Source organism: Macaca fascicularis, chromosome 19 (genome assembly GCF_037993035.2).
Source record: "Macaca fascicularis isolate 582-1 chromosome 19, T2T-MFA8v1.1".
Lineage (NCBI taxonomy): Eukaryota > Metazoa > Chordata > Mammalia > Primates > Cercopithecidae > Macaca > Macaca fascicularis.
This window is the reverse complement of record NC_088393.1, coordinates 3,913,120-3,935,174: the sequence shown is the minus strand read 5'-3', so window position 1 is coordinate 3,935,174 and position 22,055 is coordinate 3,913,120. Positions and strand designations below refer to the sequence as shown.

General features: G+C 54.4%; 1 protein-coding gene across 16 annotated transcripts in view; it reads right to left on the bottom strand.

The window, feature by feature from the left end:
* Window positions 1-10,633, bottom strand: part of CELF5 (CUGBP Elav-like family member 5) — a 76,109-nt gene extending 65,476 nt beyond the window's left edge. For 12 of the 16 annotated variants that reach the window (XR_012428244.1, XR_012428245.1, XM_045378642.3 and 9 more), the window contains exon 1: window positions 10,326-10,633. Coding sequence is in view for 10 of the 16 variants with exons in the window: in XM_045378642.3 (XP_045234577.1) it covers window positions 10,326-10,584 (259 nt within the window). In the remaining 6 variants the exon portion in view is untranslated. Of the gene's footprint in view, window positions 1-9,714; window positions 10,054-10,325 lie in introns of those variants that run through there. The other 4 variants (XM_074025318.1, XM_074025323.1, XM_074025325.1 and 1 more) reach the window with 1 other exon arrangement.
* Window positions 10,634-22,055: the final 11,422 nt, after the last annotated feature.

The window sequence follows — 22,055 nt, the reverse complement described above, 5'->3', positions numbered from 1 at the left end:
AGGCGCCCTCTGGTGGCTGCTGTGGGAAGGACAGACTGTGGGGCGCAAAGGTGGGAGCCAGGGACAAGGGCACAAGGGACCGACTGGTCCAGGTGAGGGATGAGGGGGCTGGACCAGGTGAAGGCAGAGGAGAGAGAAGTGGGCAGATCCTAGAGAGGTTTTGAAGGCAGAACCATCAGAATCTGCTGATAGAGGATTAGGAGTTGTTGTTGTGAGAGAGGGAAGTCAAGGGCATTCTGAGGTTTTGTCCTAAGCACCTTCAGGCCTCATCTGCAGGACACTGCACTGTGTACCAACTGCCCAAGCCAGGTCCCTGGTGTCTGCTGGACCGGGGTTTCTCAGCTTCCACACTGTGGATGCTTGGGGCCGGATCATCTGTCACCCTGGGCGCTGTGGGGTATTGAGCAGCATTCCTGGCCTCCACCCACTCAACACTGCTCACAGCCAGAAGCACCCCCAAATCATGACAACCACAAATGTCTCCAGACATTGCCAAGTGTCTCAGAATAACTCCCATTGAGAACCACATCATGGCTGGGCGCGGTGGCTCACACCTATGATCTCAATGCTTTGGGAGGCCAAGGCGGGAAGATTGCTTGAGCCCAGGAGTTTGAGACCAGCCTTAGCAACATAGTGAGATGTCAATCTCTTGAAAGAGGGAGGGAGGGAGAGAGAGAGAGAGAGAGACAGAGAGAGAGAGAGAGAGAGAGAGAGAGAGAGAGAGGGAGGGAGGGAGGGAGAGAGAGAGAGAGAGAGAGAGAGAGAGAGAGAGAGAGAGAGAGAGAGGCAGAGAGAGAGAGCCACATCACAAGATCCCTTCCTCTTCCTCACCTCCCCTGTCAAGAGCTGGTGAGTTGACCTCCCCTCCTCTGCCTGGGCCTCCATTTCTCTGTGTGTACAAGGTTCGTCTGGTGGCTCCTAGCTCTGCTAGAGGCACACCCTCTGGTTCTTCCCCCAGCAGAGGGTCAAGGACAAGAATGCAAATCCTCTTGGATATAAAGACCCCACCCTCAAAGGCAGCTGGGAGAACGGGAGGGCATTGAGGGGTCTGCTCCACCCTGTCTTCCAGCTACCTCCAGGCACCACCATCTTCAGGAGCTCCTCAGAAGAGCCAGGTGCAAGCCTATTCTAGGGCCTTCTGGGCCTTAGTTTCCCCATCTAAAAAATGGAGGACCCAGAATCCACATTGTCCACATTCCAAGCTCCCTAAGAGACCCTATCCCTCCCCTGCCACAGGTCTCCATGGCTCAACCTCTCTTGGGGTAAAAACCAAAGTCCTTCCGGCCGGGCGCGGTGGCTCACGCCTGTAATCCCAGCACTTTGGGAGGCCGAGGCGGGCAGATCACAAGGTCAGAAGATCGAGACCAGCCTGGCTAACACGGAGAAACCCTATCTCTGCTAAAAATACAAAAAATTAGCTGGGCGTGGTGGCGGGCACCTGTAATCTCAGCTACTTGGGAGGCTGAGGCTGGAGAATTACTTGAACCTGGGAGGCGGAGGTTGCAGGGAGCCGAGATCGCGCCACTGCACTCCAGCCTGGGCAACAGAGTGAGACTCCATCTCAAAAAAAAAATTAAAAAAAAAAAGTCCTTCCAAGACACACAGGACCTGCTCAACAACCTACCCCACTCTCTCCCTGCCCTCTTCTCCTCCCTCTCTCCCCTCCTCACTCTGCTCCAGTCACAAAGGCCTCCTTGCTGTTCTTCCAACACACCAGATGTGGTGGTCCTGCCTCAGGGCCTCTGCATGGGCTGTGCCCTCTGCCTGGAATGCTTTTCCCTTGGTTGTAGAATAACAGCCTTCCCACCTGTCATTCAGGTCTCATCTCAAACTTCACCTCCTGGAAAGGCCATCTCTGGCCTCCAAGGAAAGCTGTCATCTCCCAACACACACCTTTAGTCTGTTCACAGCAACTCACACCTATCTCAACTTTATTTACTAGTTTATTGTCAGTCTCTCCTACCCCCGAATTGCTTTATGACCTCAAGCCTCACTCAATGGCTGGCACACAATACAGACTTAATAAAGTTGTTGCCTTTTTAAGTTTGAGACAGGGTTTAGCTCTGTTTTCCAGATTGGAGTGCAGTGGTATAATCATGGCTCATTGCAGCCTCCACCTCCCCAAGCTCAAGCCATCCTCTCACCTCAGCCTCCCAAGTAGCTAGGACTATAGGCTCATGTCACCATGTGCAGTTTTTTGTTTTTTTGTTTTTTGTTTTTTGTTTTTTTTTTGAGACGGAGTCTCGCTCTGTCGCCCAGGCTGGGGTGCAGTGGTGCGATCTTGGCTCACTGCAAGCTCCGCCTCCTGGGTTCACGCCATTCTCCTGCCTCAGCCTCCCGAGTAGCTGGGACTACAGGCGCCCACCACCACGCCCGGCCAGTTTTTTGTATTTTTAGTAGAGACGGGGTTTCACCATGTTAGCCAGGGATGGTCTCGATCTCCTGACCTCGTGATCCACCTGCCTCGGCCTCCCAAAGTGCTGGGATTACAGGCTTGAGCCACCGCGCCCAGCCCATGTGCAATTTTTTAAAAAATATATTTATTTATTTAAATTTAATTTATTTTGAGACGGAGTTTCACTCTTGTTGCCTAGGCGGGAGTGCAATGGCACGATCTCAGCTCACCGCAACCTCTGCCTCCTGGGTTCAAGTGATTCTCCTGCCTCAGCCTCCCAAGTAGCTGGGATTACAGGCATGCACCACCACACCCAGCTAATTTTGTATTTTTAGCAGAGATGGGGTTTCTCCATGTTGGTCAGGCTGGTCTCGAACTCCCGACCTCCAGTGATCCACCTGCCTCAGCCTCCCAAAGTGCTGGGATTACAGGCGTGAGCCACCGTGCCCGGCCTAAATTTATTTTTTGTAGAGAAGGGGTCTTGCTATGTTTCCCAGGCTGATCTGGAACTCCTGGGCTCAAGCAATCCTCCCACCTCAGCCTCCTGAGTGGCTGGGACTACAGGTGCACACCACCACACCTGGATATGTTTTTTTATTTTTTGTAGAGATGGATCTTGCTGTGTTACTCAGGCTGGTCGTGAACTCCTGGGCTCAAGAGATCCTCCCACCTCAGCCTCCCAAAGCAATGGGATTACAGGTGTGAGCTACCACGTCTGGCCACATCATATAAATTAATGCCAATTTTGACAACTGCTCTGTGAACTAGTTATCTGTATTCTTTCTCTCTTACAAAGGAGCTAAGGTTCAGAAAAGATGAGGTGACTTTTTCAGGATTACACAGAAATTTTTAAACGCAGCCAGGATTGAAACAAACCTCTCTGAGAGCAAAGGTTTTGAACATTCATATTCACCAGGTGAGGAGGAAGGTAGTACAGGCTGAGGAAGTATCCTTCCATCCTTCAGTCTATCCCATCTTCTGTGCATCATCCATCCATCCATTCATCCATGTACCCACCCATCTATCTAGTATTCTATCCACCAATTACCCATCCATCTTTTCATCCATCCATCCATCCATCTGTGCACCCACGCATCTATCTAGTATTCTATCCACCAATTACCCATCCGTCTTTTCATCCAACCATCCAACCATTAATTTCTCCATCTACCCATCATCCATCCATCCATCCATCCATTCATCCATCCATCCATCCATCCATCCATCCATCCGTCCATCCACCTGCTCATCCATTCGCCCACCAATCCATCCATCCACCCATCCATCCGTCCAACCATCAATCTACCATCCATCTATCCACCCACCCACCCATCCACCCACCCATCTACCCATCCATCCATCAATCTACCATCCATCCGTCCACCCACCCACCCATCCATCCATCCATCTGCCCATCCATCCATCCCCCTACCCATCATCCACCAATCTATTCATCCGCCCATCCATCCATCCATCCACCTGCTCATCCATTTGCCAACCAATCCATCCATCTATCCATCCATCAATCTACCATCCATCCATCCACCCACCCACCCATCCACCCACCCATCCATCCACCCATCCATCCATCCATCTGTTCACCCATCCTTCAATCCATTCAAACCTTCCACTGACCTACCCACTTTTGTACCCATCAAATTCACTCATATCTAGAATCACTGTCACCCATTCAACCATCCACCCATGTCTGCATCCACTGATTCACATATCCATCTCTCCATCCGTTAGCCAGCCCATCCATTCTCCCATCCCCAGATCCTCTCATTTCCTCATGCCCTTGTTCGTCCACAAGCTCACTTCTAAATGGCAAACAAGACACAGTTTCTGCCCTCCTAGAGCTTACATACCACTGATGTTGACTATGACCCCAGACCAACTGGGCTCCTGCTAGACCAGTGTCTTCCAAACTTAACAGCTCCTCCCTTTGGCCCTGGTCATCTTAAATTCAAGGACAGTCAGCCTTCCTGGATGGCTCTGACCCTTGTCTATGTTTCCAAAATCATGTTTTTTTCTCTCCTTCCAGAGCAGGCCAAAGCTCAGGCCGGGAGGCGTGAAGCCCAGCTGTGACTGCTGTATGATTTGGGCTGGGTGTTGCCCGTCTCTGGGCTCCGATCTCCTCCTGTGGTTCTCATGGAAGAGGGGAACTTGGTTCTCTAAGAGCCAGTGTAATCGGAACACACATCTGCTTCTTTGTATTTCTCTCTTCCCACACTGTGGGCCTCACCCCAACTGGAAGCTTCTATTTTGTCCATCCAGGTGTGAAGGAAATGAGCATATTTTGAGCAAGGCTGGGAGGTTGGGGGGAGGTTGGGAAGAGGCTGGTGGTGGCAATGGGAGTTAACAGGATGTGAAGCCTGCTTCCCATGCTGGTCTGCCTGAGTTCCTCTCTGCTCTAAACTCTTTCATGGCTCCCCAGTGCCCTCAGGAAAGAGTCCAAGCTCAGTCCAGCATCAGAGGTTTTCCTGGTCCAGCCCATGCTGACTCTCCAGCCTCATCTCCCACGTCTCACCTAATCCCACCTCTACCCTAGCTGTGCAAATTATTCACGCCTCCAGGCCTTCACAGATCCAGTTCCTCCTCCCTGTATCCGGGAAGTCAAGATGTGTACCTGTCTTGTTCACTGTTGTGTTTCATGCCCATCATAGGGCCTGGAACACAGTAAGTGTTTCTGTGAATGCATAAATAAAACTCTTTCTCCACCTGGAAAGCTCCTATTGATCCTTCAGAGCCCCATTTCTAATGCCCCTCCTCCAGGCAGAGCTCCTGCTTCATTATCCAGTTCCCTCAACCCTGCATCCCTCCCTTGGACCCAACCCAGACCACTGGACTGTAGGTGCCAATGTCTCGCTCTGGCCTCAGACCTCTCTTGCTCAGTACGAGGTAAGGCCACAGAGGGTTTTCAAGAAGTGTTGTGTGAATGAATGAATGAATGAATGAATGAATGAGGTCCTACCAGGTGTTTCCAATGGCCAAGGGCTCACTTGCCAATTTGAGGGGTGAAAGAGAGAGACACAGCCCACTTCAGAGATAACCTCCTGGGTCCAGCCCCAAGCTAAGTCCCCTCAGAAGAGCCCCAGCGGTGAGCCCCACAGAAGAAGGGGACTCTGGGATTCCCAAGACCCTTTGCTCTTTTCATACCAGGACAAAACTTCCATCCTCCCTGCACCTGAGCTTCTCAGGAGTTAGTGCCCCTCTGGGCCCTTGTACATTGTCAGGGACACCTTTCCCCATCAATGCATCCTCCTCATGCTTCGGGTCTCAGCATAGTCATGTAATAAGCCCACTCCCACTGACCAAGCACATACTCTGTGCCCGGCCCCATGCCAAGGGCCTCTTCTGTTCTCTGCTCTCCCTGCCACTTCTGCAGGGAGACCCACTGCAGCTTGGAGGGATGAAGACACCTGCCCAAGGCCACGAGATGCAGAGAAACCAGGCTCATCTCAACTCCAAGCTCTCAACGACTCTCCTACACTAACCGCCTCCTCCAGGCAGCCCTCCTGGCCTCCACTCCTGTGGAGGCAGGACCCTCCTCTGGGTTGTCACTGCTGGTGTGTGTTTCGCCATCACATTCCTGAGTTCCGTGCCTTGTAAGCCCAGTTCCTCAGCTGTCTCTCTCCCGTAAATTGGAATCTGGCAGGAGGGGAACTCTGGATGGCGAGTAGGGATGGCAAATTTTACCTGTTTTGCCCAACCCAGTAGCCCAGGGTCTAGAACAGGGCCTGGTACACAGCAAGCGCTCAATAAATATTGGTCATACAGGTAGACGGATTAACATCTAGCCCACTCTCTCATGAATCCTACAAGGAATTCTGTTCACACCAAATGCCCAGCTCTGCATAAATACTGGAAAACAGTAGGCGTTCAATAAATGTTGAAGCAGTGGGGGGGAGGCGGCGAGGGGAGGGAGGTGCAGACACGATGTCACAGTCACAGGTGTGAGGCTCCGGGGCCTCATGAAAGTCTGTTAAATAAATGAGAAAATGGGCAGCAGGGGAAAACGAGGCACAGAGAGGGGCGCGCCCAGCTTGAAGCCACACAGCACCCGGGCAGGGGTCCTTTCCAGGCACGCGCGCGCGCGCGCGCACATACACACACACCGGCCAACCCTGCCAGCCGCCCCCAGCCCCCTGCCACTGTCCCCGCCACCACCAGGAGCCAACTGCTCCGGCAGTCCCCCCGCCAGGCCGCCCAGCCCGCCTTCTCCCTGGGGCTGGTGCGTCACACGCGGAATCTCACGCCTCAGAGCTCAGCCTGCTACAGCCTCCTCCTCCCCCCCGCCCGAGCCGAGCCGGCAGCTGGTGCTCCCATGGAAACCGCGGGCCCCCACCCGGGCCCCTGCCGGGCCCCCCCCCCACCTGCACCGTCCCCCAGCGCAACCTCCGCTTTAAGACAAATATTGTCATTAACATGCAAATGTATATGCGATTACCATAAACGGGGGCCCAGTGGCAGCGGCGGACCAGCACCACTGTGGGCACCTTCCCCTGGCAGGGTGGGCACCCAGGCAGCCACCATCCCTACACAGGGGAAGCCGCAGCTCCAGAGGTGCCTGACTTGGAGGGAGGGTCCCTGGGGCAGAGAACTGCAGGGGGGGCCAGCGGGAGCCCCAATCCCAGCCTCCAGTTCCTGGCCTGAGCCCCTGGCCTGGGGTGGGGGTCCTTCCTGGGGGAGGTCCCCTCTCTCTGGACGGGAAGTTCTGGCAAGAGAAGGCTTGTGGTCTTCCTGTGGGCCTCCATCTCTCTGCAGCCCCCAGCCTGTCTGCGTCTCTCCATCTCTCTTTCCCTGCATATTTCTCTCTCTCTCCTCTCTCTCTATTAAAAACAAACCCAGCGACCTGGGGCCTGCCCTCTTTCGGGGGACCACCTTGATGCATCCCTCTCCCCCTACCCCTGCCCCGCTCCTGGGCTCCTGGATGAGGCCTCCTGCCTTTCTCTGGTCTCAGCACGGCCTCTAGGAATCTGACTGCCCCCAGGCCACCTTCGGCCAGACCAGCTGTGGCTGTCAGGTGTCACAGGCCCCTCTGTCCCCAGCACTATCTTGAGGGGCTGAATCTCGGCTTCGGGGAACCTGTCACCCTTAATGTCACACAGATATAGGCACGGCTGCTCCCCCTGGCCTGGAAGGAAGGCATGGGGGTAATGGGGGTCTAGCTCTGGTAGGTGTGGGACCCAGGATACGTCTCTCCAGCCCTCAGTTTCCCAGAAATGTGCTGTCGCTTGGAGCCCACCTCCATGGCGATGCCTTCCGTGGGAAAATCAAGCCCCTGCGGCCTGGACGCCAAGGGAGGGCTGAAGGTGGTGCCAGCTGTGCCCCCTCCAGGTTTGTGACAGGAGCCGGGTGCCCCTCCAGGGCATTCTCATCCCACCTCACTCTGCTCCTTACAGATCTCCTATGCCCAGTCTCGCGGGTCCCGCCGGCATCCGGGGAAAGGGATTTCTCTCCAGGCGTGAGGTCCACACCCCACGGCCCTGCTGCTCTGAAGAGGCACATTATACCACGCCAGGGCTCCCAGAAACAGCCCTAATAAGGTCAGTGTTGGTGGCAGGTGTCTGAACTCACTCCTCTCCCCAAGAATCCTGACTTTCCATTCAACATTCCACCTTCCTTTGGCCAAGGCCCAGAGAGGGGCAGTCACTAGCCAGAAGTCACACAGCTGAGCCCCAAACGCAAGCCTGGATCACAGATGCTGATTCTGAAGACACCCCCCACCACCTCCTCCATTCCCCCCACCCCTTTGTGCCAAGCACCCACGGGCAAAGACCAGGTAAAGTCCAGCCAGGCCCCACACAGGTGGGGATTGACTGCCCTGAGGGTACTGGGGGGCTGGATCCATTTTCAATACGAGGTGAAGCCCCTGTATCTCACACACAGACAGACCTGGGACCCCTAAAATGTGGAAGGTGACTGTTGGCTGTCGTGGACATGGCTTTTCAATTCTCACCCTCCAAGGAAAGCCCACAGATGGGAAATACCCCCAAGGTACCCCAACACTCTCCAACCTGTAAAAAAACAACTGGGGATGTGTCATGGTCCTGCTCTGTTGACAGCAGGGAAACTGAGGCTGAGGACCAGGTGAAAACCCAGCCCCAGCCCCTCCCTCACCCCTCACTTCTCCCGTGCCCAGGATTCCCAGAGATTTAAAAATAAGAAGAAGAAAGGAAAAAAAAGATGAAGAAGAGTCAACCAGGACTGTCCAGTCCCTGCACCCCCAACTGTCTCTCCGACCTACAGCTCAACCAGAGGCCTTTCAATGCAACCGTTTGGGGGGCCACGTGGACTCCCCCATTCCCACGGGAATCCTTCTAGAAATGGGTGCTCTGGGTGTACCAGGGGTTGGGGGCATGTGGGCAAAGCCCACCTATCACCTCTGGATTCCAGAGATTGACTTACGGGGACCGCATGGGAGCCCCTCTGCCCTCCTAGGCCACACGGAGGAGTTAGATTTTTCAGGCCCTGTGTGTGTGTGTGTGTGTGTGTGATGGTTGGTTTTGAAAAGAGATGGGGAATGGGGAGGGGTTTCTTTCCTCTCCCTCAAAATAACCAGCTGGAGGGTCTAGCTGAAGTGACAGGCCTGGGCTCCATCTCACCAGACCCTCCCTAGGGCCTTCTTGAACCCAGCATTCATTCATTCATTCATTCATTCATTCATTCATTCACTCACTCAATAAACATGCCTTCCTGCTTACCGGGCACGCAGCGCTGGGGAAAAAGTGGGTCTAAAATAGGTCACGGCCCAGTCCTTCCCCAAGGCCTCTCCAGGGTCTTCCTGGAGGATGGGGTGGGGGAGGCCGGGGGTGTCCAGCACAAAGCCTCTGAAGTGCCACCCCCAGTCCCCAACACCTGACGGAAAGGCTGTCAAAGCCACCCCAATTCAGACGCTGGGCCCATGATGGGAACCAAGGGCCGGGGACACAATTGCTGGACACCCCCACCCAGGATGCCATCGGAGGGAGAATCCGGTGGGAGGGAGGCAGACAGGCCTGAGGCCGCCCACGCCTCCCTCCTCCTCCCTGTCCACCCCAGAATTTGGGCTCTGCCCAGATGGACACGTCCAAGCTCATTGTCTTGGACCTGAGACCCCAACACATTGCTAAGAGGCTTGGCCAATTTCAACTTGAGCCGAAGGTGGAGGCGGGGGAGGGGGAGGGCAGAGAAATGAAGGAGAGAATGCTGATCCACGCGGAGGTGGTGGGGCCAGGGGGTGGGCAGAGACGGGAGCCTCTCCGCCACCCGAGGCAGGCGAGGCGGGCGCGTCCCCCCGAGCCGGGCGCCCCCAACCCGTTTTCCTTTGTAGTTACCGATTAGCCTGGGGTCCTGGGCATCCGTGTCCCCCGCGGCCGGACCTGCCCCGCCGGCCTGGCTTTGTGAAAATAACCAAAGCAATGGAGTCCGCAGGTGCAAACTTCCCCGACGGGGCCTGGGGAAGCTGAATGAATGGGGGGGGGGGCAGGGAGGGGTGCCGGCGTTCCCGAGGCTCCCCTGGCAAATGGGCAGGAAAGAGTGGGGTGAGGGAGGGAGGAAGGGGTGGGGGTCTGGGGGATGGAAGGGTGAGGGAGGGAGGGAGGGAGAGAGAGGGTGCTGTGGGGGGAAGGATGAGAGGTCGAGGGAGATGGGAGAGAAGAGAAAAGGAGAGAGAGAGGGAGAGAGGGAGAGAGAGAGGAGATGCCGGAAGGTGGGGAGGGAGGGAGAGGGGGCGGAGGAGGGGAGGGGGCCCGCTCGGATCTGTCAGCTGCACCCCCAGAGGGGGGAGGAGGGGTGGGTGGGAGGGAGGGGGTAAGAACCGATGCTCCGGCAGAGGCAGGCAGAGGAGGGAGGTGAGCAGAGGAGGGATGGGGATGGGGGAGAGAAGATGCCGGAAGGTGGGGTGGGAGGCGGAGGGAGGGGGAGGGGGAGGGGGCCGGACGCCCACCTTTGTGCATCCCCGTGTAGGGGTCTTTGAGCACCGTGAGCTCGTAGATGCGGCCGAACTGCTCGAAGAGCGGCTTGAGGTCCTTCTCGTCCAGGTGCCGCGGGATTTGGCCCACGAAGAGCTTGATGGCGTCCAGGTCCTTCATGCCGTCGGGCTGCCCCCCGGGGGGCTCGGGCCCGCTGCTGCCCACGGGCGAGGGCCGCGGCTGCAGGAGCTGCTGCTGCTGCCGGCGCGCCTCGCTCTCCGTCAGGCGGGCCATGGCGGGCGCGGGACCGAGCCGGCGGCGGCGGCGGGCGGCGGGCGGACTCGCAGCTGGAGCGGCGGCCGCGCCTCCCGCCTCCCTCCCGGGCCCCCGCGCCCTCCTCCCGCCCGCGCCCGCCCCGGCATCGGGACCACAAAGGCGGCTCCGCAGCGGCCCCTGGCGGCCGCGCCGCGCGGGGCAGCCGGCGCCTCCCCGCATCCCCGGGCCGCGCGGGGAAACTGAGGCCGGCAGGCCCCGGGCCCCGCCTACAGGTGGGCGAGGGCGGAGCTGCGGGCGGGACGAGCCTTAGCCGGCTTCCCAGTGGGCCCCGCCGGCTCCCGTGGAGGGCAACGGCAGGAAGAATGTCAGAAGTTGCTGGAGGTTCTGTAGGGGACTTGCCCGTAGAGCGCGCCCGTGATCCTTAAAGTAGGTAACTCATCAATAATAGTAATAACACTAATAATATCGCTGGGCGCGGTGGCTCACGCCTGTCATCCCAGCACTTTGGGAGACCGAGGTGGGTGGATTCACTTGAGGTCAGGAGTTCGAGACCAGCCTGGCTAACATGGTGAAATCCCGTCTCTAATAAAGAATACAAAAATTAGCTGGGCTCAGTGGGAGGTGCCTGTAATCCCAGCCACTCAGGAGGCGGAGGCAGGATAATCACTTGAACCCAGGAAGTGGAGGTTACAGTGAGCCAAGATTGTGCCATTGCACTCCAGCCTGGGCAACAAGAACGAAACTCCGTCTCAAAAAATAATAATAATAATAACACTAATAATAATGAATCAAGAGCAACATGGAAAGTGCTCCCACTAATCACGACAGCACAGGAGAAATGCTAAAAGTATTTCCAATTCTATACGGTGCTTACACATAGAAAGTGTCCTTGGCCCTTGAAGTATGTAACTCATCAATAATGCCATCAACAACAAGGGATGCTGGCTCTCACTGCTAATGACAGGATAGGAGAAATACTGAAAGTATCTCCCAGCTCTAAAGTGCCCATGATCCTTTATGTATGAAACTCATCAATAGTATTAACAATAATAATAAGTGCTGGCTGTGGTAGCTCACACCTGTAATCCCAGCACTTTGGGAAGCAGAGTCAGGAGGACCACTTGAGCCCAGGAGTTGGAGACCATCCTGGGCAACATAGTGAGACGCCATTGCTACGAAAAATAAGGAAACAGGCCAGGCATGATGACTCACACCTGTAATCCCAGCACCTTGGGAGGCTGAAGCGGGGGGATCACCTGAGGTCAGGAGTTCAAGATCAGCCTAGCCTAATCAACATGGAGAAAACCCTGTCTCCACTAAAAACACAAAATTAGCCGGGCGTGGTGGTGCACGCCTGTAATCCCAGCTACGCAGGAGGCTGAGGCAGGAGAATTGCTTGAACCTGAGAGATGGAGATTGCAGTGAGCCGAGATTGCGCCACTGCACTCCAGCCTGGGCAACAAGAGTGAAACTCTGTCTGGAAAACAAACAACAACAACAACAACAAAACACATTAGCCAGGGGTGGTTGGTGTGCACTTTTGGTCCCAGCTACTCGGAGGCTGAGGTGGAAGCATGGGTTGAGCCCTGGGAGATTAAGACTGCAGTGAGCCAGGATCACACCACTGCCACTGGTCTGGGCGACAGAGTGAAATCTTGTCTCAAAAAAAAAAAAAAAACTTCCCGAAGACGTCCTAAAATTAAAGCCCAAGTCCTCCTTGAGGCCCGCAAGGCTCTGCGTGTCCTGTTCTGTCTCGTCCCCACCTTCCCCTGCTCCCTCTCTCCCCCTCCTTACTGCTGCAGCTACACAGGCCTCCTCGCTGTTCCTCTAACTTGTCAGGTGCGGTCCTGCCTCAGGGCCTTTGCACGGGCTGTGCCCGCTGCCTCGGATGCCCTCTCCCCAGACGATGTGTGGCTCATTCCTTAATTCCCCATCACTTTCTCCATCTACCTTATCTAAAACCACTCACTCACCATTACCTCCTTTCTCAGCCTTCTTTTTCCCTCCATGGAGTTACACCCGTTTAAAATTTTATTTTCATTTTCATTTTTCTTTTGTTTCAGGATGGAGTCTCTCTGTCGCCCAGGCTGAAGTGCAATGGTGTGATCTTGGCTCACTGCAACCTCCATCTACCAGGTTCAAGTGATTCTCCTGCCTCAGCCACCTGAGTAGCTGCCCAGCTAGTGTAACATTTTATTAACGTACTTATTTATTTATTTATTTATGAGACAGAGTCCCGCTCTGTCACCCAGGCTGGAGTGCAGTGGCGTGATCTCGGTTCACTGCAACCTCCGCCTCACGGATTCAAGTAATTCTGTCTCCGGTGTAGCTGGGATTACAGACGTGCGCCACCACACCTGACGCATTTTTGTTTTTTGAGTAGAGATGGGGTTTCACCATGTTGGCCAGGCTGGTCTCAAACTCCTGACCTCAAGTGATGTGCCCGCCTCAGCTTCCCAAAGTGCTGGGATTACAGGCATGATGAGCCACCGCACGGAGCCTAAAATTTAATTTTTAATTTTTATTTTATTTATTTTTTGAGACAGGCTCTTGCTCTGTTGCCCAGGCTGAAGTGCAATGGTGCAATCTTGGCTCACTGCAGCCTCCGCCTCCTGGGTTCAAGTGATTCTCGTGTCTCAGCCTCCTGAGTAGCTCGGATGACAGGCACCCGCCACCATGCCTGGTTAACTTACAATTTTATTTATTTATAAGGCAGTGTATCGCTCTGTCACCCAGGCTGGAGTGCAGTGGCATGATCATAGCTCACTGCAGCCTTGACCTCTTCGGCTCAAGTGATCCTCCTGCCTTAGCCTCCCAAGTAGCTGGGACCACAGATGTGGCATGCCACCAGGCCTGGCTAATTTTTAAATTTTTTGTAGAGATGGAGTCTTGCTATGTTGTCCAGGCTAGACTCAAACTTCTGAGCTCAAGCGATCCTCCCACCTCAGCCTCTCAAAGTGCTGGGATGACAAGCGTGGGCCACCACGCCCAGCTTTAGAGGACATTTTGTGGTCCTTCCAGCCAATAGAACATGACTCAGCCATGAAAAAAACATAAGGCTTTGACCCAGGCCATAGTGCAGGTGCACCTTGAGGACATCATGCTTGGTGAGAGACGTCAGACACGGAAGACTACACAGTGTGTGACACCATTTGTATGAAATGTCCACCCGCGTTAGACGAGGAACTGAGGCGCAGAACGCGCCAGTGGCTGGTGCAAGACCACACGGTAAGAGAGCTGGGATGTGAACCCGGGAAGCCAGACTCTGGCGCACACACACCTCCCACCATCCCATACCATCTCCCCACGCACCAGGCAGCTGAGCCTCAGTTTCCTTGCCAAGCAGGTCTGAAGAGAGAGGAGAGGGGCTGGGCACGGTGGCTCATGCCTGTAATTCCAGCCCTTGGGGAGGCTGAGGCAGGCAGATCATCTGAGGGCAGGAGTTCAAGACCAGCCTGGCCAACATGGCAAAACCCTGTCTCTACTAAAAATACAAAATTAGCTGGGCATGGTGGCGCGCACCTGTAATCCCAGCTACTTGGGAGGCTGAGGCAGGAGAATCGCTTGAACCCGGGAAACAGAGGTTGCAGTGAGCCGAGATTGCGCCACTACACGCCAGCCTGGACCACCAAGTGAGATGCCATCTCGAAAAAAAGAAAAAGAGGATATGGTGAAGGCCCCGGTCTGGTGTGGACTCATGAGCTAAAATGCAGGCTTAGCAGAGAGTCTGGGAGCTCCTTAGCACTCAGAGAATGGCTATTTATTATTGCTATTACTGGCAGCCTGCTGGCCGCCCCCAGATGGAACAGAACATCAGGACTGGGTGAGGAATAGAGCTGGGCAAGGGGTCAGGGGTCCTCCCACAACATCCTGCCACTGGGCCCAGCACAGATGCAGGTGCTTAGACTCAGCTGGGACTTGGCCGGGCACAGCGTGGCACTGGGGCTGGTGGAGTCGGCCAGGAGACACGGGCTTCGTCTCCATGGAGACTCAAGCAGGATGCTCAGAGCCCCATGAGCCTCCAGCGTTCTGGGAGAGTCCTTAATAAGAATTTTTTTTTTTTTTTTTTTTTTTTTTTTTTTTTTGAGACGGAGTCTCGCTGTGTCTCTCAGGCTGGAGTGCAGTGGCGTGATCTCGGCTCACTGCAAGCTCCGCCTCCCGGGTTCACGCCATTCTCCCGCCTCAGCCTCCCAAGTAGCTGAGACTACAGGCGCCCGCCACCACGCCCGGCTAGTTTTTTTTTTTTTGTATTTTTAGTAGAGACGGGGTTTCACCGTGTTAGCCAGGATGGTCTCGATCTCCTGACCTCGTGATCCACCCGCCTCGGCCTCCCAAAGTGCTGGGATTACAGGCTTGAGCCACCGCGCCCGGCCCTTAATAAGAATTTTTAAAAATCATGCCTGGCCGGGCGCAGTGGCTCAGGCCTGTAATCCCAGCACTTTGGGAAGCCAAGGGAGGTGGGTCACTTGAGATCAGGAGTTCGAGACCAGCCTGGCCAACATGGTGGAACCCCGTCTCTACTAAAAATAAAAAATTTGGCCAGGCGCGGTGGCTCACACCTGTAATCCCAGCACTTTGGGAGGCCAAGGCAGGCAGATCACGAGGGCAAGAGATTGAGACCATCTTGGCCAGTAAAACCCCATCTCTACTGAAAATACAAAAAGTTGGGCATGGTGGTGGGTGCCTGTAGACCCAGCTACTCGGGAGGCTGAGGCAGGAGAATCGCTTGAACCCGGGAGGCGGAGGTTGCAGTGAGCCGAGATTGTGCCACTGTACTCCAGCCTGGGCAACAGAGCAAGACTCCATCTCAAAAAAAAAAAAAGAAAAAAATCATGGCTGTAATCCCAGCACTTTGGGAGGCCGAGCTGGGAGGATTGCTTGAGCCCAGGAGTTCCAGACTAGCCTGAGCTGTAACATAGCAAGACTCCATCTCTACAAAAAATACAAAAATGAGCTGGGTGTGGTGGCATGCACCTGTGGTTCCAGCTACTTGGGAGGCTGAGGTGGGAGGATCGCTTGAGCCCAAGGAGGTCCAGGCTACAGTAAGCCAAAACTGTACCATTGCACTCCAGCCTGGGCAACAAGAGCAAAACTCTGTCTCAAAAATAAAAGAAAATCAAAAGAAAAACTCACAAACCCCTAGGAGCCAAAGAGGTACTTTTTTCAGCCTCTTCCTCCTCTTTCTTCCACCCAAAACAAGAGCCTAGTTGAATTCGGGTCTGACTTCTGGGTGCTTAAATCCAGCATTCTGCCTCCTGAATTTCCTCCCTCGCAGAGCTGAGGGGGTGGGTGAGCGCGGAGAACAGCGAGGCCGTGAGCCTGGGTACGTTTGGACACCACAGGCCAGCTCCCTGACTTGTTAGTGGATGCAGTCTGGTGAGCGATGGTCACTGCAGGATGCCCGTGCCACGGCTGTTACTGAGGAGTAAAGAGCGTGGGAGTGGCAGGGTGCGGTGGCTCACACCTGTAATCCCAGCACTTTGGGAGGCTGAGGCAGGCAGATCACCTGAGGTCGGGAGTTTGAGATGAGCCTGGCCAACATGGTGAAACCCTGTCTCCACCAAAAATACAAAAACTAGCTGGGCGTGGTGGTGGGTGCCTGTAATCTCAGCTACTCAGGAGGCTGAGGCAGGAGAATTGCTTGAACCTGGGAGGTGGAGGTTGCAGGGTTGCAGTGAGTTGAGATGCAGCCACTGCACTCCAGCCCGGGTGACAGAGTGAGACTCCGTCTAAAAAAAAAAAAAAGGAAAGGAATCTGCAAGCCTTTTGTTCTTCTTCCTTCTCCTTGGGTTTTTCTTTCTTCTTCGTTTGAATTTTTCTCGTCTTCCCACGACAACCGTGAATCACTTTGGAATCGAGAAAGTCTAAAACTTGAAAACAGGAAGGGAAGCAGAGCTGATTTAGCAGTCCCGGCTGTCAGATGGAGGATTTGGGCATCGAAGCCAACATAGTTTATTCTTCTCTCTTCGGTGCCCAAAGGAATTCAGAGCTTCTGAAAGCCAACTGGGCTCACCGGCTGCCTGGTCTCAAACCCACGCCGCGCGGCGTCACGGAGTCTCTGCCTTGCCGGCCAGCACATGAACCCCCGCCAGGCCCCCAGGCCTGTACAGTTCATAGTGACACTTGCCATGTACAAGGCACCGTGTCCTCTATACACACAGCAGGAACTGTCATCCCCATTTCTCAGAGGGGCAAGTCGAGGCACCCGGAATTTCACAGGATGCAGCTCATGTTTTCTACCTTCACGAATTTTGCCAGAGCTGTGGGCCCCGGGGGCTATTTTTTTTTTTATTTTTGAGACGGAGTCTCACTCTGTCACTCAGGCTGGAGTGTGGCGGTGCCATCTCAGCTCACTGCAACCTCCGCCTCCTGGATTCAAGCGCTTCTCCCACCTCAGCCTCTTGAGTAGTTGGGACAACAGGCGTGCGTCACCATGCCTGGCTAATTTTTGTATTTTTAGTAGAGATGAGGTTTCACCACATTGGCCAGGCTGGTATCGAACTCCTGACCTCAGATGATCCACCCACCTCAGCCTCCTAAAGTGCTGGGATAATAGGCATGAGTCACCACTCCTGGCTTATTATTTTTTCTTTTTAAAACAGTGATAAAATACACATAAAATAATACACTTAATCATTTATTCTTTTGAGACGAGGTCTCGCTTTGTTGCCCAGGCTGGAGTGCAGTGGTACAATCACAGCTCACTGAAATCTCAACTTCCTGAGCTCAAGTGATCCTCCCACCTCAGCGTCCCAAGTAGCTGGGACTACAGGCTCGAGCCACAATGCTGTCTAATTCTTTTATTTTTTGTAGAGATGGGGTCTTGCTATGTTGCCTAGGCTGGTTTTGAACTCCTAAACTCTAGCAGTCTGCCTGCCTCAGCCTCCCAAAGTGCTGGAATTACAAAAATAAGCCACTGCACCTGGCTTCCTTTTTTTTTTTTTTTTTTTTTGACAGAGTCTCGCTCTGTCGCCCAGGCTGGAGTGCAGTGGCACGATCTCAGCTCACTGCAACCTCCACCTCCCGGGTTCAAGCAATTCTCGCCTCAGCCTCCCAAACAGCTGGGATTACAGGTGCCCACCATTGTGTCTGGCTAATTTTTGTGTTCTTAGTAGAGACGGGGTTTTGCCATGTGGGCCAGGCTGGTCTCGAACTCCTGACCTCAGGCGCATCCATTTTGGCCTCCCGAAGTGCTGGAATTACAGGCGTGAGCCACCGCGCCTGGCCTGACCTACACACAGTTCAGCGGCATTAAGCACATTCATGTGGCTGTGCAACCATCACCTCCACCTTCTCCATAATTTTTTCATCTTCCCAAACTGAAACTTTTTGAGTCTATGAAACACTTACTCCCCATCTCCCTCCCCAGCCCCTGGCATCCCCCATCCTACTTTCTATCTCTGTGAATCTGACGACGCCAGGGACCTCCTAGGAGTGGACTCACACAGGATTTGTCTTTCTGTGTCTGGCTTCTCTCGCTGAGCCTGAGGTCTACAAGATGCCTCCACACTGCAGCCTGTGACATGATTCCCTTCCTTTTCATGGCTGAGTACTATTCCACTGTGTGAATGGACCACAGTGTGTTGAGCCATTCTTCTGTCCACCGCCCCTTGGGTAGTTCCCACCTTTTGGGTTATTGTGAGTCGTGCTGCTGTGAACATGGGTGTACAAATATCTCTCTGTGTCCCTGCTCATGGTGACGCTGACTGTTCATTTGCCATGTACCAGGCACGGTGTCTACCATACACACAGCAGGAACTATCATCCCCATTTCTCAGAGGGGCAAGTCGAGGCACCCGGAATTTTGCAGGATGCAGCTCATGCCTTCCGCTTTGTTGGGAATATACCCAGGAGTGGGAAGGCTGGCTCCTGTGGCAATTCTATTTTAAAATTTGTTTTCGTTTTTGTTTTGAGAGAGAGTCTTGCTCTGTCACCCAGGCTGGAGTGCAGTGGCATGATCTTGGCTCACTGCAACATCCACCTCTGGGGTTCAAGTGATTTTCCTGCCCTCAGCCTCCTGAGTAACTGGAATCACAGGTGCGGTGCGCGCCACCATGCCTGGCTCATTTTTGTATTTTTAGTAGAGACGGGGTTTTACCATGTTGGTCAGGCTGGTCTCGAACTCCTGAACTCAAGTGATCCACTTGCCTAGGCCTCCCAAAGTGCTTGGATTACAGGCTTCTTTTTTTTTTTTTTTTCTTTTAATGGTAGCCATCCTAATGGGTGTGAGAGGCACCAGTACTATTTGATGTTTTCCTTGATAACATCAGCTCTTTTAAAAATGCTTAATTTGGCCAGGTGGCTGGCGTGGTGGCTCACGCCTGTAATCCCAGTACTTTAGGAGGCTGAGGCAGGAGAATCGCTTGAGCCCATGAGTTCTAGATCAGCCTGGGCAACAAAGAGAAACCCTATCTCTACAAAATTACAAAAATATAAAAACAAGCCGGGAGATCGAGGACAGCCTACGCAAATAGCAAGACCCCATCTCTACAAAAAATATAAAAAATGAGAAAGATACACAGAGTGGACGGCACCTCTGGAGAGAAACCGTGTTGGTTTCCAGGGACATTAACTGATGTTTTACCAACTTAAAAGACCTCCAGGAAGAGATCCCGGCCCCTGGACCTGGCCTCTTTGGGGTCGTGGGAGACGGCACAACGTCCTTGTTGGAGGGACGTCTGTGTCCTCCTCGTTCACTGCTGCCCAGGGTTGAGGGGGGCAGGTGAGGCCTGAGGGCACCGAGGGAGCCCCGGAAAGAAGCCTCACATATGCCCGACACGGGCAGCTTAATGTCATTTCATTTTTTTTTTTTTTTTTTTGAGACAGAATCACGCTCTGTCACCCAGGCTGGAGTGCAGTGGCACGATCTCAGCTCACTGCAACCTCCGCCTCCCAGGTTCAAGCGATTCTCCTGCCTCAGCTGGGATTACAGGTATGTGCCACCACGCCCAGCTAATTTTTGTATTTTTAGTAGAGACGGGTTTTCGCCATGTTGGCCAGGCTGGTTTCCATCCCTTGACCTTGTGATCCACCTGGCTCAGCTTCCCAAAGTGCTGGGATTACAGGCATACCCTCCTGCACCCAGCCTCATTTCATTTTCCTAACTGTCCTCTGGCTACAGGTGACCTTTCTAAATTCAGTGAAGGTCAGACGCCATTTCTGCTCTCCTTGCCCTCCCCTTCCCCCAGGAGGCCCTGCATGGCCTGAAACCTCCCGGCTTCCTCCCTCGCCCTCCTCCTTCTCCCCCTCCTCCTTCTCTCCCCCACCTCCCTCTCCCCCTCCTCCCTCTCCCTCCTTCCTCTCCCTCCTCCCTCTCTCCCCCACCTCCCTCTCCCTTCTCCCTCTCCCCTTCCTTCCCCTCTCTCCCTTCTCCCTCTCCCCTCCTCCCTCTCCCCTTCATTCCCCTCTCCCTTCTCCCTCTCTCCCCCTCCTCCCTCTCCCTCCTCTCTCCCCCTCCTCCCTCTCCCTCCTCTCTCCCCCTCCTCCCTCTCCCTCCTCTCTCCCCCGCCTCCCTCTCCCTCCCCCTCCTCCCTCCTCCCTCTCCCCTTCCTCCCTCTCCCCTTCCTTCCCCTCTCTCCCTTCTCCCTCTCCCCTTCCTTCCTCTCTCCTCCTCCTCCCTCTCCTCCTTCTTCCTCTCTCCCCCCAACCCCTTGGTTCACTCTGCTCCAGCCACACGGGCCTCCTCGCTGTTCCTCCAACACGCCAGGCGTGATCCTGCCCCAGGGCCTTTGCACCCGCTGTGCTTGCTGCCTGAACCACTGTCCCCAGACTTCCACATGACATAATAATCCTTGTCATCCCAATTTCACTCAAAAGCCCCCTCCAGGCCGGGCACGGTGGCTCACGCCCATAACCCCAACACTTTAGGAGGCCGAGACAGGGGGATCACCTGAGGTCAGCAGTTGGAGACAAGCCTGGCCAACACAGTGAAACCCTGTCTCTACTAAAAATAAAAAATTTAGCCAGGTGCCTGTAGTCCCAGCTACCGGGGAGGCTGAGGCATGAGAATTGCTTGAACCCAAGAGGAGGAAGTTGCAGTGAGCTGAGAACACGTCACTGCACTCCAGCCTGGGTGACAGCGAGACTCAGGCCGGGCGTGGCGTCATGCCCGTAATCCCAGCACTTTGGGAGGCCGAGGCGGGCAGATCTTCTGAGGTTAGGAGTTCGAGACCAGCCTGGCCAATATGCCAAAACCCCATTTCTACTAAAAATACAAAATTTGATGGCACACCCCTGTAATCCCAGCTACTAGCGGAGGCTGCAGCAGGAGAATCGCTTGGACTCGGGAGATGAAGGTTGCAATGAGTCAAGATAGGGCTTCTACACTCCAGCCTGTGTGACAGAGCAAGACTGTCTCAAACAAACAAACAAACAACAACAACAACAACAAACCCCTCAAAGCCCCTCCTCAGGGAGCCTCCAGCGTGGATTCAATTGTAAAACAGTATCCAGGCCGGGCGCGGTAGCTCAAGCCTATAATCCCAGTACTTTGGGAGGCCGAGGCAGGTGGATCACGAAGTCAGGAGATCGAGACCATCCTGGCTAACATGGTGAAACCCCGTCTCTACTAAAAATACAAAAAATTAGCCGGGCGTGGTGGCGGGCGCCTGTAGTCCCAGCTACTCGGAGGCTGAGGCAGGAGAATGGCGTGAACCCGGGAGGCGGAGCTTGCAGTGAGCTGAGATCGCGCCACTGCACTCCAGCCTGGGCTACAGAGCAAGACTATCTCAAAATACAAACAAACAACAACAACAACAACAAACCCTCAAAGCCCCTCCTCAGGGAGCCTCCAGCGTGGATTCAATTGTAAAACAGTATCCATCCACTGATCACCATCTGAAGGCAGCCCATCCACTTAACGGCTTATTATCCATCTCCCGCGGTGGACTGCGAGCCCCATGGCGTCCGGGCCAGCGTCTCTTGCACACGCCTGCATCCCCGAGCCTGGCACAGGACCTGGCAGAACAGAGTTCAAGTATTCACTGAATCGAGAGTTGAATGAAACGAAGCCGGCCGGGCACAGTGGCTCCTGCCTGTATTCCCAGTACGTTCAGAGACCAAGGTGGGAGGATCGCTTGAGGCCAGGAGTTCAACACCAGCCTGGGCAACATAGCAAAATCTGCTCTCTGCAAAAATATTTTTAAAATGTAGTCAGGCACGGTGGCATTTGCCTGCAGTCCCACCTACTTGGGAGGTTTGAGGCAGGAGGATCACTTGAGCCCAGGTCAAGGCTACAGTGAGCTATGACTGCACCACTGCACTGCAGCCTGGGGGACAGGGCAAGACCCTCTTTTATTTTTTATTTTATTTTATTTTATTTTATTTATTTATTTTATTTTTTTTTTTTGAGACGGAGTCTTGCTCTGTCACCCAGGCTGGAGTGCAGTGGCCGGATCTCAGCTCACTGCAAGCTCCGCCTCCCGGGTTCACGCCATTCTCCTGCCTCAGCCTCCCGAGTAGCTGGGACTACAGGCACCGGCCACCTTGCC